The sequence below is a fragment of the Scyliorhinus torazame genome, chromosome 24 (assembly GCF_047496885.1).
Source record: "Scyliorhinus torazame isolate Kashiwa2021f chromosome 24, sScyTor2.1, whole genome shotgun sequence".
NCBI lineage: Eukaryota > Metazoa > Chordata > Chondrichthyes > Carcharhiniformes > Scyliorhinidae > Scyliorhinus > Scyliorhinus torazame.
This window is the reverse complement of record NC_092730.1, coordinates 53,810,677-53,825,892: the sequence shown is the minus strand read 5'-3', so window position 1 is coordinate 53,825,892 and position 15,216 is coordinate 53,810,677. Positions and strand designations below refer to the sequence as shown.

General features: G+C 52.8%; 2 protein-coding genes across 4 annotated transcripts in view; one reads left to right on the top strand and one right to left on the bottom strand.

The window, feature by feature from the left end:
- LOC140400068 (histone H2B-like) overlaps positions 1 to 12,368 on the bottom strand; it is a 73,548-nt gene extending 61,180 nt beyond the window's left edge. The window contains exons 1-2 of one of the 3 annotated variants that reach the window (XM_072489548.1): positions 11,384 to 12,368; positions 5,001 to 5,077 (exon numbers count right to left, since the gene is read on the bottom strand). The gene's annotated coding sequence lies outside the window, so the exon portion shown is untranslated. The remainder of the gene's footprint in view (positions 1 to 5,000; positions 5,078 to 11,383) is intronic. The other 2 variants (XM_072489550.1, XM_072489549.1) reach the window with 2 other exon arrangements.
- Positions 12,369 to 12,814: 446 nt separating this feature from the next.
- LOC140400164 (histone H2B 7-like) lies at positions 12,815 to 13,324 on the top strand. The gene has a single exon (XM_072489630.1). The coding sequence runs from the start codon at positions 12,849 to 12,851 to the stop codon at positions 13,224 to 13,226; it is 378 nt and encodes a 125-aa protein (XP_072345731.1). The 5' UTR covers positions 12,815 to 12,848; the 3' UTR covers positions 13,227 to 13,324.
- The last annotated feature ends 1,892 nt before the right edge of the window (positions 13,325 to 15,216 follow it).

Here is a 15,216-nt window from a genome sequence, read left to right as displayed (position 1 = left end):
GAATACAGGGTTAACGGTAGAGTTCTTGGCAATGTGGAGGAGCAGAGAGATCTTGGGGTCTATGTTCATACATCTTTGAAAGTTGCCACTCAAGTGGATAGAGATGTGAAGAAGGCCTATGGTGTGCTCGCGTTCATTAACAGAGGGATTGAATTTAAGAGCCGTGAGGTGATGATGCAGCTGTACAAAACTTTGGTAAGGCCACATTTGGAGTACTGTGTACAGTTCTGGTCGCCTCATTTTAGGAAGGATGTGGAAGCTTTGGAAAAGGTGCAAAGAAGATTTACCAGGATGTTGCCTGGAATGGAGAGTAGGTCTTACGAGGAAAGGTTGAGGGTGCTAGGTCTTTTCTCATTAGAACGGAGAAGGATGAGGGGCGACTTGATAGAGGTTTATAAGATGATCAGGGGAATAGACAGAGTAGACAGTCAGAGACTTTTTCCTCGGGTGGAACAAACCATTACAAGGGGACATAAATTTAAGGTGAAAGGTGGAAGATATAGGAGGGATATCAGAGGTAGGTTCTTTACCCAGAGAGTAGTGGGGGCATGGAATGCACTGCCTGTGGAAGTAGTTGAGTCGGAAACATTAGGGACCTTCAAGCAGCTATTGGATAGGTACATGGATTACGGTAAAATGATATAGTGTAGATTTATTTGTTCTTAAGGGCAGCACGGTAGCATTGTGGATAGCACAATGCTTCACAGCTCCAGGGTCCCAGGTTCAATTCCGGCTTGGGTCATTGTCTGTGCGGAGTCTGCACGTCCTCCCCGTGTTTGCGTGGGTTTCCTCCGGGTGCTCCGGTTTCCTCCCACAGTCCAAAGATGTGCAGGTTAGGTGAATTGGCCAATGATAAATTGCCCTTAATGTCCAAAATTGCCCTTGGTGTTGGGTGGAGGTGTTGGGTTTGGGTAGGGTGCTCTTTCCAGGAGCCGGTGCAGACTCAAAGGGCCGAATGGCCTCCTTCTGCACTGTAAATTCAATAATAATCTATGATTAATCTAGGACAAAGGTTCGGCACAACATCGTGGGCCGAAGGGCCTGTTCTGTGCTGTATTTTCTATGTTCTATGTTCTATGAAGAACATAGATTGGGGGCGGATGTTTGAGGGCAAATCAACATCTGACATGTGGGAGGCTTTCAAGTGGCAGTTGAAAGGAATTCAGGACCGGCATGTTCCTGTGAGGAAGAAGGATAAATACGGCAATTTTCGGGAACCTTGGATGATGAGAGATATTGTAGGCCTCGTCAAAAAGAAAAAGGAGGCATTTGTCAGGGCTAAAAGGCTGGGAACAGACGAAGCCTGCGTGGAATATAAGGAAAGTAGGAAGGAACATAAGCAAGGAGTCAGGAGGGCTAGAAGGGGTCACGAAAATTCATTGGCAAATAGGGTTAAGGAAAATCCCAAGGCTTTTTACACGTACATAAAAAGCAAGTGGGTAGCCAGGGAAAGGGTTGGCCCACTGAAGGATAGGCAAGGGAATCTATGTGTGGAGCCAGAGGAAATGGGCGAGGTACTAAATGAATACTTTGCACCAGTATTCACCAAAGAGAAGAAATTGGTAGATGTTGAGTCTGGAGAAGGGTGTGTAGATAGCCTGGGTCACATTGAGATCCAAAAAGACGAGGTGTTGGGTGCCTTAAAAAATATTAAGGTAGATAAGTCCCCAGGGCCTGATGGGATCTACCCCAGAATACTGAAGGAGGCTGGAGAGGAAATTGCTGAGGCCTTGACAGAAATCTTTGGATCCTCGCTGTCTTCAGGGGATGTCCCGGAGGACTGGAGAATAGCCAATGTTGTTCCTCTGTTTAAGAAGGGTAGCAAGGATAATCCCGGGAACTACAGGCCGGTGAGACTTACTTCAGTGGTAGGGAAATTACTGGAGAGAATTCTTCGAGACAGGATCTACTCCCATTTGGAAGCAAATGGACGTATTAGTGAGAGGCAGCACGGTTTTGTGAAGGGAAGGTCGTGTCTCACTAACTTGATAGAGTTTTTCGAGGAGGTCACTAAGATGATTGATGCAGGTAGGGTAGTGGATGTTGTCTATATGGACTTCAGTAAGGCCTTTGACAAGGTCCCTCATGGTAGACTAGTACAAAAGGTGAAGTCACACGGGATCAGGGGTGAGCTGGCAAGGTGGATACAGAACTGGCTCGGCCATAGAAGGCAGAGAGTTGCAATGGAAGGATGCATTTCTAATTGGAGGGCTGTGACCAGTGGTGTTCCACAGGGATCAGTGCTGGGACCTTTGCTCTTTGTAGTATATATAAATGATTTGGAGGAAAATGTAACTGGTCTGATTAGTAAGTTTGCAGACAACACAAAGGTTGGTGGAATTGCAGATAGCGATGAGGACTGACGGAGGATACAGCAGGATTTAGATTATTTGGAGACTTGGGCGGAGAGATGGCAGATGGAGTTTAATCCAGACAAATGTGAGGTAATGCATTTTGGAAGGTCTAATGCAGTAGGGAATATACAGTGAATTGTAGAACCCTCAAGAGTATTGAAAGTCAAAGAGATCTAGGAGTTCAGGTCCACAGGTCATTGAAAGGGGCAACACAGGTGGAGAAGGTAGTCAAGAAGGCATACGGCATGCTTGCCTTCATTGGCCGGGGCATTGAGTATAAGAATTGGCAAGTTATGTTGCAGCTGTATAGAACCTTAGTTAGGCCACACTTAGAGTATAGTGTTCAATTCTGGTTGCCACACTACCAGAAGGATGTGGATGCTTTAGAGAGGGTGCAGAAGAGATTTACCAGAATGTTGCCTGGTATGGAGGGCATTAGCTATGAGGAGCGGTTGAATAAACTCGGTTTGTTCTCACTGGAACAAAGGAGGTTGAGGGGAGACCTGATAGAGGTATACAAAATTATGAGGGGCATAGACAGAGTGGATAGTCAGAGGCTTTTCCCCAGGTTAGAGGGGTCAATTACTAGGGGGCATAGGTATAAGGTGAGAGGGGCAAGGTTTAGAGTAGATGTACGAGGCAAGTTTTTTACGCAGAGGGTAGTGGGTGCCTGGAACTCGCTACCGGAGGAGGTGGTGGAAGCAGGGACGAGAGTGACATTTAAGGGGCATCTTGACAAATACATGAATAGGATGGGAATAGAGGGATACGGACCCAGGAAGTGTAGAAGTTTCTAGTTTAGTCGGGCAGCATGGTTGGCACGGGCTTGGAGGGCCGAAGGGCCTGTTCCTGTGCTGTACATTTCTTTGTTTGTTTGTATCAAGCAGGGGGGTGTATCAAGCAGGGGGGTGTATCAAGCAGGGGGGGGGTGTCAAGCAGGGGGGGGGGTATCAAGCAGGGGGGGGGTGTCAAGCGGGGGGGGGGGTGTCAAGCGGGGGGGGGTGTCAAGCGGGGGGGGGTGTCAAGCAGGGGGGGGTGTCAAGCAGTGGGGTGGTGTCAAGCAGTGGGGTGGTGTCAAGCAGTGGGGTGGTGTCAAGCAGGGGGGGGCGTCAAGCAGGGGGTGCGTCAAGCAGGGGGGTGCGTCAAGCAGGGGGGTGCGTCAAGCAGGGGGGTGCGTCAAGCAGGGGGGTGCGTCAAGCAGGGGGGTGCGTCAAGCAGGGGGGTGCGTCAAGCAGGGGGGTGCGTCAAGCAGGGGGGTGCGTCAAGCAGGGGGGTGCGTCAAGCAGGGGGGTGCGTCAAGCAGGGGGGTGCGTCAAGCAGGGGGGTGCGTCAAGCAGGGGGGTGCGTCAAGCAGGGGGGTGCTTCAAGCAGGGGGGTGCGTCAAGCAGGGGGGTGCGTCAAGCAGGGGGGTGCGTCAAGCAGGGGGGTGCGTCAAGCAGGGGGGTGCGTCAAGCAGGGGGGTGCGTCAAGCAGGGGGGTGCGTCAAGCAGGGGGGTGCGTCAAGCAGGGGGGTGCGTCAAGCAGGGGGGTGCTTCAAGCAGGGGGGTGCGTCAAGCAGGGGGGTGCGTCAAGCAGGGGGGTGCGTCAAGCAGGGGGGTGCGTCAAGCAGGGGGGTGCGTCAAGCAGGGGGGTGCGTCAAGCAGGGGGGTGCGTCAAGCAGGGGGGTGCGTCAAGCAGGGGGGGTGCGTCAAGCAGGGGGGGTGCGTCAAGCAGGGGGGGTGCGTCAAGCAGGGGGGTGCGTAAAGCAGGGGGGTGCGTAAAGCAGGGGGGGGTGCGTAAAGCAGGGGGGGTGCGTAAAGCCGGGGAGTGCGTAAAGCCGGGGAGTGCGTAAAGCCGGGGAGTGTGTATCCCAATGGAGTGTATAAACCAGGGAGTGTATGGAATCAGGGGAGGATGCATAACAAGAGTGTGTGTAAAATGAGGAGAGTGTACAGCAGTTGAGTGCTCAAACCAGATGAGTGTGAAACCAGGACAGCATGTAAACCAGAGGAGTGTCTGAAACTAGCGTGGTGTAAACCAGGGGATTGTGTAAATCAGGGGATTGCTTCACAGTGCCAGGTTCCAAGGTTTGATTCCCGCTTGGGTCGCTGCCTGTGCAGAGTCTGCACGTTTTCCCTGTGTCTGTGTGGGTTTCCTCCGGATGCTACGGTTTCCTCCCACAAGTCCCGAAAGACATGCTTGTTATGTGAATTGGACATTCCCCCAATATTTTGTTTTCTGACTTGTCTCAGTAGAAACTTACGAATAATTCTGTATTTTTATATCAGCTGTACGATCTGACTTTTTACTTGCACCAAAGGTTCACAACTTGTGAGATTAAAGTGCTTCTGATACATTTTAATCCAACAAAGTTACAAAAAAATGCAAATGGATACTTACACATTGCTGAATCTGTACCTAATTAATTCTACACTGATTACTTTACGAAAAGCTATTATCACAACAAGTTGATCCAACGTTCCATGATATGGCGGGGGGGCGAATTGTGGAAAATTATCCCACCTGCCCTCTCGTGTATCACTGTTGGATTGGACATGTTTATCTGGGACTTGAGGTCAATGTGAGTCTGACTGCTTCTGTTCTCTGTGACGGTGGAGTTGATGTTGTGTTTGTGTCTCTGCAATGTTGGATTAATATTGTACTTACTGTCAGTTAGAAGGAGACGTGTACATTCACGTTGCTGCGGAATCATCATCTTGGAACTCATCTCTTCATCTGTTGAACTGGGCGGAAGATAACATATCTCTTGTAAATCAGGGCCAGATGAGGCCAATGATAGATCAATCTATTCTTTCAATTGATAATCAGTTAAATAAAGAAAATACTCTCCAAATCCTAACCCAGAATCAGACAAATAAGCCAGGCCCAGAAAGAGCTCTCCCTTCCCCCCCGCTCACTCCAAGTCCCGGAACAAGATCGTGCTCCGCTGTGCCTCTTGCAAACAGCCCCTGATTCTCCCTGAACTCCCCCCGAGTCAGTAATGATCTCTGAGCCTCTTTGCTCACACTCCCAGATGGATGTGCTGCTGCAATGAGAACGCTGTTCCTGGGCTGGAGGGGCTGCACATGCGCTCTCACCCTCAGTGACGACAGGCAGGGGGCGGGGTTACGCCGGGCGTGCGCAGATCCCCGCAGCAATTCCGCATTGAGAACCAATGGGAATATTCCCCATTTCACTGTCATCACATATAGAGCAAAACCTCCTATAGAGCCCGTGTTGGGGGCAGTGTGTGTGGGTTTTTTTTTCGGGTTTAACAACTGTCATAATATTTTTGTGGTTTGTTTTTTTTCCCTTGTGTTTTTTTTCCTCGTGAGTGATGACCTGCTGCATTTATCTCCACGCAGCAGGATTAAAACCCTGCATCCACCGACTATTTTGGAGTGATGCACGGCGTGACAACGAAAGTAAAAGAACAAAAATTAACTGAGGGACAAAAGCAAACCGGGGGGTGCTCCAAAAAGAAAGCAATCTGGAGCAGAGCCCAAAAAGGAATCAGAAAGGAAACGGAAACGTAACAAAACCCGTTAAATTAAAGTGTGAAAATCAGGGTTGATGGGGCAGTCCAACCCCGACGGCGGCCACCGAGCACGGAAGGCCTCAAGTGTGCTCGTGGTCACCACAAGCTCTCACTCCAGGGACACCCGGCCGCGAACGAGGCTGCGGAGGAGGGGCAGACAGTCAGGCTGGACGACCCCCTCGGTCGCCCGCTGCCTGGACCTATTAATGGCAAGTGTGGCCAGAAACAGGAGCAGGTTCACAAGGGGGTCCTCTGCCTTCCCCGCTTCCCCACCTTCCCACACCAGATGTCCATCGATCAGGAGCGTGGGGCTTAAGTGCAAAGAAAACCTCAACAACAATATCGTCAAAAAACTAAAAAAGGAGTGCAGCCTAAGACAGACAACAAACACATGCTCCACAGACTCCACCAGGCCGCAAAAGTGGCAGGTCTCTGGGGAGGCCGTGTGGTGATTTAACCGATGGTTGCACGACACTGCCTTGTGCAGCACCCTCCACCCCAGGTCCCCAAGTCTTATAGGGAAGACGCCTCCGTAGAGGGACCTCCAGTTGGGACCTCCGCTGCCGGACTGCAGCAAGGCACGCCAAGCCGTGTCCGGATGGCGGGCGAGGGCAAGGAGGTGGAAGGTGTGCAGCAGCAGGCCGTACAGGAAACCCATCTGCGCGATACGAAAAGGCACGGGGGGTGTCGACATGAAGCGACTGGGGTTGTGGGGTACCGGCGCCTGAAAGGGGTTCCGGGGCCTGGGACCAACGTGGCATTCCATCCGAGCAGGGGTCCGCTCAGACGGGATGCCACCGCACAACTGCGCCGTCTCGAGTCCAAGGGGCCGAGCACGACCGTTTTGAGGCCTCGGATGGGCTTGGCCGCGTGCTGGGTGGACACAGCACCGCGCTCGGCGAGCTCGTAGGGCGTCATCCAGTCCACTCCTCTGCCACCCTGCACGTCCCCGATCCTGGTCACCCCGACATCCACAGCCCTCCGCTCCGCCAGCCACCGGAATGGATATTGGCTGAGGTGCGGATTCCTGAGCAGCGGCTCCCTTACGAGAGCCACTACTCCTGACAGCGGAGAGCTGTGGCACGTGGGGACCCTGTTCCAGACTTTGAGACGGTCCTGGTACAAGACGGGCAGCGCCAACAAAGAATTCTGAAGACCTTGCTGGTCAACATCGTAGTTCAGGCCGTGCACCTGGCAGAAGAAATATGTCGCCAAGGCACACCATCGTGGAGGAGGCTCAACGTCCAGGTATCGCTGCAGAGTCTGAAGGCGTAAAGTCGTGATCTGGATGCGAAGGCACACCAGCGCCTGACCGCCCTCCGCAAGCGGGAGACTCCAGACCTCCGCAGCGACCCAGTGCAATACATTTTCCCAGAAGAACCGAATCAGAGTTCTCTGGATGCCTGTGACAAAGTCAGGGGGAGGGGTCAAAGTGAACAGCCAGTACCACAACATGGAGGCTATCAGCTGGTTTATGATGAGAACTCGACCCCTGTAGGACATCACTCAGATGAGTCCTGTCCAGCGACCCAGGCGAGCGGTGACCTTGGTCTCCAACTCCTGCCAGTTCGCCGGCCAGGCTTCCTTTGCTGGGCAAAGATAGACTCTCAAGTCGAGGATGTTGGTCCAAGTAGAGGATGTTGGTCCGGCTCCAACTGAAGGGCCTGAGCTCCTCTGGGAGGGGGTCCATCTGCCACGGACCGACCAGGAGTCCGGAACATTTAGCCCGGTTGATCCCAGCTGAAGATGTGGCGGAGTACACAGCCTGGCACTCTCGCATCCTTCGCAGGTCACCGGGGTCAATGAACATGAGCAGCACATCATCAGCGTAAGCCAAAACGACCACCGCCATGCCCAGCTCACTCAGAACCAGCCCCGACAACCTCATCCGCAGGAGGCGCAGGAAAGGCTCCACGCAGAGAGAATAAAGTTGGCCGGGCAAGGGGCAGCCCTGACGCACACCTCTCCCAAAGCGAAGGGGCGCTGTCAGGGACAGGTTAACCTTAATCAAACACTCCGAGGCAGCGTACAGTAATCGGATCCGGGCGACAAAGTGCGTCCTGAACCAGAAGGCTCGCAGAGGGCCGAGCAAATAATCGTGCCCCACCCTGTCGAACGCCCTCTCCTGGTCAAGAGACAGGTAGGCGCTCAACATCCCAGTCATCTGGGAATGATGGATGTCCCGGACCAGATGGATATTATGGTAAATGGTGCGGTCCGGGACAGTGTGGGACTGTCAGGGTGGATCATGGTAAATGGTGCGGTCCGTGACGGTGTGGGACTGTCAGGGTGGATCATGGTAAATGGTGCGGTCCGGGACAGTGTGGGACTGTCAGGGTGGATCATGTGGTCCAGCACAGGGCCACGGCGCAAAGACATGACCGTGGCAATTATTTTGTAGTCCGTGCTGAGGAGGGAGACCGCTCGCCTGTTTTTGGGTCGGCGGAAATCCCCTTTCTTGGGCAGCAGGGCAACAACGGCCCTGCGCCACGAAAGGGGCATCTCCCCGGTCACGATACATTCCCCAGGACCCCCGCGTAGTCGCTCCCCAGGACGTCCCAGCATGCACTGAAGAACTCCGCGGTCAGCCCGTCCAGCCCTGGGGTCTTGCTGTCGAGGGCGCCGGTCTTGATGATTGACGGTTTGGTCGAGACCCCGACGCCCTCCGGGCCGACCTGCGGCAGGTCCTCCCGCAGAACTCTGCAAGCGTCCTCGCTGCACGGATCCGGAGTATAGAGGTCAGAATAAAAGTCCCTGATTAGGGTCCTGACCCCCTCCGGATCCGAGACGAGGGACCGTCGTCGGCCGACTGGCCCTGCATCCTCTTTCCAGCGAGTAGAAGGGGGAGCCACGGTCCATGTCTGTCAGGAGACGGATCCGTGACCTCACATACGCGCCGTGGGACCCGACAAGTTGCAGGTCCCGCAGCACGCCCGTCTTCTCCCCGTACAGCAGCCCCAGGGCCGTGTCCTCATCCGGCTGAGGGAGACGTGACTCCAGATGGAAGACTTCTTCAGCCAATTTGGCGATCATGTATTTCCGCCCCGGCATCGACCGCTTCGTGTACCCCTGACAGAAGGCGCAGACATGAGTCTTGCCCAAGTCCCACCATAGCCTCAAGGAGGGGAAGCCACCCTGCTTCTTTCTCCAGCCGGCCCAGAAACGGCAAAGCGATTCCAGGAACCTCTTGTCCTCCAGCAGCAGGTTGTTAAAGTGCCAGTACGCGGACCGTGCCTGAGCGCGGAGCTGGCCGAGCCCCGCCCACACCAGGAGTCCCCCGAGGAACAGAACAGCCTGTCGCTGCTCCCCCTGGTCCGAGTCGATCCCACCCCCAGGATCACCCTCAGGCGGGTTCCTCGCAGGCCCCCCCCCCTCGATTCAGAGTCCGTGGCGACACCGACCCCGCCATCGATGCCGGGCCCTCGGAAAGACCCCCTGGAACAGCTCCGGGATGGATCCTGGGCTCCTTCGCATCGTCTGCTTGGGCCTTGTGAGCGGGGAGCCTTCCTCGCCGTCGCCCGCCCACGACCCGAAGATAGGGGCTCTGATGGCTGCCGCAGGCCCCCAGCGATGAACAAAAGGTATTCGGGGAGTAAAACTGCACCGGGCAGAACAAGCATTTGGGGGGTCACGTCTCCGCCCGCCCCCAGGCCTCCCTGCTCGGGGGACGACGGCAGCTCGGTCACATCAGCGGCTGCTTTGGCCTTCTTTTTAACGGGGCTGGGCATCAGGGTGATGGAAATAAACACAGGAGATACCCAACCCCGCTCGCCTGGGGAGGGGGTAGCAAGATCCACCACCACCTCCAACCCAGGCCGCTGGCGCTTGCGGTGGGCAAGCTGGTGTTGCTGCGGGGCCACCACTGCTGGAGGGCCCTCGGCAGCAACCCCCCCCACCCTCTGCAATGCCCCCCCCCTCCGCATCGCCGAGCCCCTGGGACTGTGGTGGGGCCGGAACAGCATCCAGCTCGGGACTGTACACAGGGTCCCCACCGCCCTCCGGAGCCCGTGTGTTGGTCTCTCCAGGCCCCTCATGTTGTTGTGAGGTGGCGGCGGCATCGCGAGGTGAGGCTGCGGCCTCTGTGTTGGTTGGGACGGGCACGGGGTCAGTACTCGTGATGGGGCCAAGGTGTGGGTGGGCCCGGTCCGACCATCGCGCCGTCTTCCGCTTGGCCTTTTTAGGCCGCCAACAGCCGAGGTGTTGTCAGGGGCCGGCTGCTGGGCAGACAGGTGGTAGAGGAGAGGGGGGCAGTGCCAGCCATGGCCGGCCTGGAGATGGTGTTGGCAGTGGCCGTTAGGGTGGGGCAGTTCCGGCGAATATGCCCCAGCCCACTTCAGGCATGGCACCGCATGCCATCCGCAGACCAGATCACTTTGTGGTCCTTCCCTTGGTGGGGAGCCACAAATCCTCCCTCCATGACCTCCTCCCGGGTCAGGCAGACAAAACCCTGATGCCGGAAGGAGTATTCATGACTGAGGGAAGTGTCCCGCAGGCCGAGTGTCAGCGGCGCCACCCCGGACCTGACCTCCCCCAGGAAGTTGAGATGGGGGAGGAGGAGCTCGGTGGGGAGGTAGAGCGGGACGTTTGAAGGAGTGACACATTCGGCGGTGGCCTCCAGTGGGTCCACCACCACGTGTGCCCCACCCACTGTGAGCCCCCTTTCCAGGACACGGTAGACCGCCTGCTCGGCCCGCAGGAAAAACACGGCCTGACCGGAAGATTTCCGGGGAGGGTGGAGGTGTGGGGCTAGGGTTCAGGTGTGAGCTTAGGTAGTTGGGGAGGGCTGGTTTAGCACAGTGGGCTAAGCAGCTGGCTTGTAATGCAGAACACGTCCAGCAGCGTGGGTTCAATTCCCATGCCGGACTCCCCGAACAGGCGCCGGAATGTGGCGACTGGGGCTTTTCACAGTAACTTCATTGAAGCCTACTTGTGACAATCTATTATTATTAATATGCTCTTTCCAAGGGCCGTTGCAGACTTGATGGGCCGAATGGCCACTGTAGACTCGATGAAATCTATGAACTCAGCTCCAGCTCCAGTTGAAAGCTTCTCCAGTCTCCACTTGAATTGTTGACAAACAGTTCGGAGCAGTTTGCAGCACTTTCTCTGTAATGAGCACCATGACATACTGACAAAGCTGGATTTTAAAATTCTTCTTCAGTAACTGCATGTTTACCAATAATAATTCTTATAATGTTTCATTGCTCAGGTCTCTTCTTGTAGTATGAGACCTGGTCTTGTCCTGATGTCTGAAACTGCCTTTTCCATTCTGCTTCAGTTATAAATGTTCTTATCTGTAACATATGTACTGCATCAATGACATTAGATCAGTTAGTCCTGGTAAATGAAGGAAAAGTGGATGAACTGAATCAGCAGAATTTTACAGAGCAGTACTTTTAAACCGTTTTTACCTGCGACCCATTTTAACCAACCGGCTATCCCTTGGGACCCATGCTGGCCAGCCTTTGGGACCCACACCAGCTGACCTCCGTGACCCACTATGTTCTCTTACCTTTAATCCAGTAGGTGAACTTGCTTGGTCCTTATGATCTCACTCCAATCAGGTTTAGAGGAGAGGGCAGTGCATGTATCAGGTGCAGAGTTCAGCTGGTTCCTGTGTGCTGTCTTCATCCTTTTGAGGATGAAAAATCCAACCTTGAACATGTAGATCCTTGTGATGTGGAATAGCAAAAGAATGTTTGCTTTACTCCGTACTGGGTACTCCTCGGAGACGCTACGCTGGAACTCTGAAAACCTCATGGAGTTGTGCCGTATTTTTAATGTGCTGTCACAGGTAAGGTGCAGAAGCTCAGTTTGTACATTTGGAGTCAGCTATAAATCAGTAAATTGAGTCTGGGGTCTCGAACTCAAAGGGAGTTTTCACCAACTAATTCTCTCTCAAAATCTGAAACTTCTCCTCTGGAAAATAGCGATAAAAACTGTTGTTCAGTGCAGCCAGTCTATCGACAGTTCCCATCCTAACCGTTTTCTTTGAGATGTCATTGCAGTGAGGGGAACATGTAGTAGGTTTGGCTTTCTACGCGCAGTTGCCTAACGTTCAATTACTTTTGGAAAGCATCAAATTCTTCACAGCGCCAAAAGCAATCATCCTCCTTCCCTGACAATTTGCGGTTCAGTGTGTTTAGAATTGAAAAGATGTCTGCAAGGTAAGACATAGAGAGCTTCCACGTTTCATCAGCAAACAAATCAGCCAGAGGGGATCCTGATTTGCATTGGCACAATTTATAAAGACATACCTTCAAATATCACCTTTATTCTGCTGTGTTCCTGTTTCCAGCTTCTTCTTAATGGGTTGTTGAGCAGAGGCCGTGGAGCTCACCCCAGCTCTGCTTTGTGTTGCTGTGGACTCTCCTCAGCGACTCTCCACAGATTTAGATGTGTGATCCGGGCCTGTTTGTGTCTCTGACCCTCTCTTCCTTATTACAAAACCGTCCATTTTCAATTCTTCACAGCTGCCGGCTACAAAATGGAGGATCTGCTCTCTGGCGCCGCTTCAACCTGCTGTTGCTTCAAAGAAGCTGCCCTTGGACAGCCCGGTGACGTCAGGTGGAGGCGGTCCGGCCCGCTGTGTTCCGCGCCTGCGCACTGCCTGATCGGGCTGAGTGGGCACGCATGCGCGGGATAGCCGGCACCCGGGACAGCCCCTGGAGAGTGACGTGTTATTACCAGCAGAGAGAATGTGCTGCTGCCGGCAGAGGGAGGCCCAGAGTCAGAGCAATGTGTCAATTAGGGGAATCTGACTGGCCACAGAAGTTTGTGGATGGGCGGGGCAGTTGCTCTAATTGGGTACCTGAAACAACCAATCAGATGCTCGTAGATGTCTCAGCATTCTAAATTCACCAATGGTGACTTGGTCTCTCACCCATCCTTCATTAACATAGTTCACTGAGTTAGTCGAGAAAAGAACAGTTGTGTGGCAGTTCTCAGTTATTGTGTGTCTGCAGTTTGCTCTGACCATGGCTGAGGACAAGAAAGCTCCAGCTCCCAAGAAGGGCGCGAAGAAAACCCAGAAGAAGGTACCAGTGAAGGGCAACAAGAAGAGGAGACGAGCCAGGAAGGAGAGTTACTCCATCTACATCTACAAAGTGATGAAGCAGGTTCACCCCGACACCGGCATCTCCTCCAAGGCCATGAGCATCATGAACTCCTTCGTCAACGATATTTTCGAGCGCATCGCGGGTGAGGCTTCCCGCCTGGCCCATTACAACAAGCGCAGCACCATCAGCTCCCGGGAGATCCAGACCGCCGTGCGCCTGCTGCTGCCCGGGGAACTGGCCAAGCACGCCGTGTCGGAAGGGACAAAGGCGGTGACCAAGTACACCAGCTCCAAGTAAAACTGTTCTCAAACTCATCAAACCCAACAGCTCTTTTAAGAGTACCCACAATTTCTGCAAAGCAGCCAAACCATCATATTTTCAATTATCAGTTTAAGAATAGCCAAATCCGTTCAAATACCGTTTCACTGGAACATAACATCCTTCGTGCCTTGATAATAAAGTCCCATCATTTCGTGACTGCTCGGTGACGCTGTGTGTCTTTGGTTTCTGACTTGGTCATATTCAGTCCCTGTCGCTAGATTTGGAGAGACAATAGAACTGCAAAACCTCCCTTTCAATTTGTGTTCAGGTTCCGAAAAACCTCCCTTTCCATTTATGTTCAGGTTTACTCAATAATCGATCAGTTTATTTGGAGCACACCAGTGGTGTGGGAAAACTCCATTTCAATACTGACACGAGCTCCAAATTGCTCACTCCACTTTTAACACTGAGGAAGCAGTATACAATATGGAAACAAATTATAAAATTTTCACTTGGCCGTATATTTGACATTCTGTCGGCGACTGAGAGCGTTTTAAACAGCAGCCAGATTAAACCCGACTGGACTGCAAATTGTAAAAATATTTGAAGACAGTTTCGGATCTAAATCCACGTTCTGCAGATTCAAAACGTTTACAAAGATGCCCCCGGACATGCTGAGTTTATCCAGCACGTTCTCCTTAATTCACATTTGCAGCAACGCATTATTTTGCTTTAATTTATTTTGGGTTTGTCAGTTACAGAGAAAGCACGAAATCAGAAACTGACAGATGAAGAGAAACTGTGGTCTAGGGATAGAGAGAGAATCCAACATTCTTACACTCAAAATTCATCGATGTATTCACATTTTTCTCTTTTTTAAATCTTTTCGCGCTCTTTTAAGCTTTGAAATCAATCTTCGGTTGGAATCTGGACATTTGGCGCCCACACTTTCCGACCTCAGTACCCGGGATCCCCCTGATTGGTGCTTCAAACAGATATCTGATTGGTCAGTTTGTGCCAGGCTGCACAATGTTGTTCAGATAACCAATCAGCAATGTGTGCACCGCCATTCCTCCTGAAGCTATAAGAGAAGTGAATGTGGGCGGGTTTCCTCATTCTGTGTGAAAGTGTTTGTGAGATTGTGGCAATGTCTGGAAGAGGAAAGACCGGCGGTAAAGCTCGGGCCAAGGCCAAGTCTCGCTCCTCCCGGGCTGGACTGCAGTTCCCGGTGGGCCGTGTTCACAGGCACCTGAGAAAGGGCAACTATGCCCAGCGTGTGGGGGCCGGAGCCCCGGTCTATCTGGCTGCTGTGCTCGAGTATCTGACCGCTGAAATCCTCGAGCTGGCCGGCAACGCGGCCCGGGACAACAAGAAGACCCGCATCATCCCCAGGCACCTGCAGCTGGCCGTCCGCAACGACGAGGAGCTCAACAAGCTGCTGGGAGGGGTGACCATCGCTCAGGGCGGGGTGCTGCCTAATATCCAGGCCGTGCTGCTGCCCAAGAAAAGCAGCGCTGGCGCCGGCAAGAAGTGAAGCGACCATTCTTTAATCTAATAACCCAAAGGCTCTTTTCAGAGCCACTCACTTGATCTGAAAAAGAGCGAATTATTTTTTGACACGAGATTCTGCTCTGCTACTTAATATGAAAATATTTCACGCTTTATGGTATCAATCCGTAGCGCGTTCCAATAATATTGAAATAAGGAAGCCTGCGATCTGATCTATCCTGTAGAGTTTCTGCAATGGCTATCTAAGTGGGTTACTATGTGACTCGTTTCTTACTCAGGACCGGGAATAATCTAATCCGGGCTGGTTTAACACAGGGCTAAAGAGCTGGTTTTTAAAGCAGACGAAAGGCCTGCAGGACGGTTCAATTCCCTACCAGCGTCCCCGAACATGCGGCGGAATGTGGTCTTTTCACAGTAACTTTATTTGAAGCCTACTAGTGACAATAAGCGATTTTCGTTTCATAAATTAATTCCATGCTATTAATTCTGGTATGTGATTTCAATAAAGCTTCCTAAA

Bases quoted from the DNA above. Each gene is read 5' to 3' on its own strand.
- LOC140400164 (XM_072489630.1), top strand. From the start codon at position 12,849: ATGGCTGAGGACAAGAAAGCTCCAGCTCCCAAGAAGGGCGCGAAGAAA.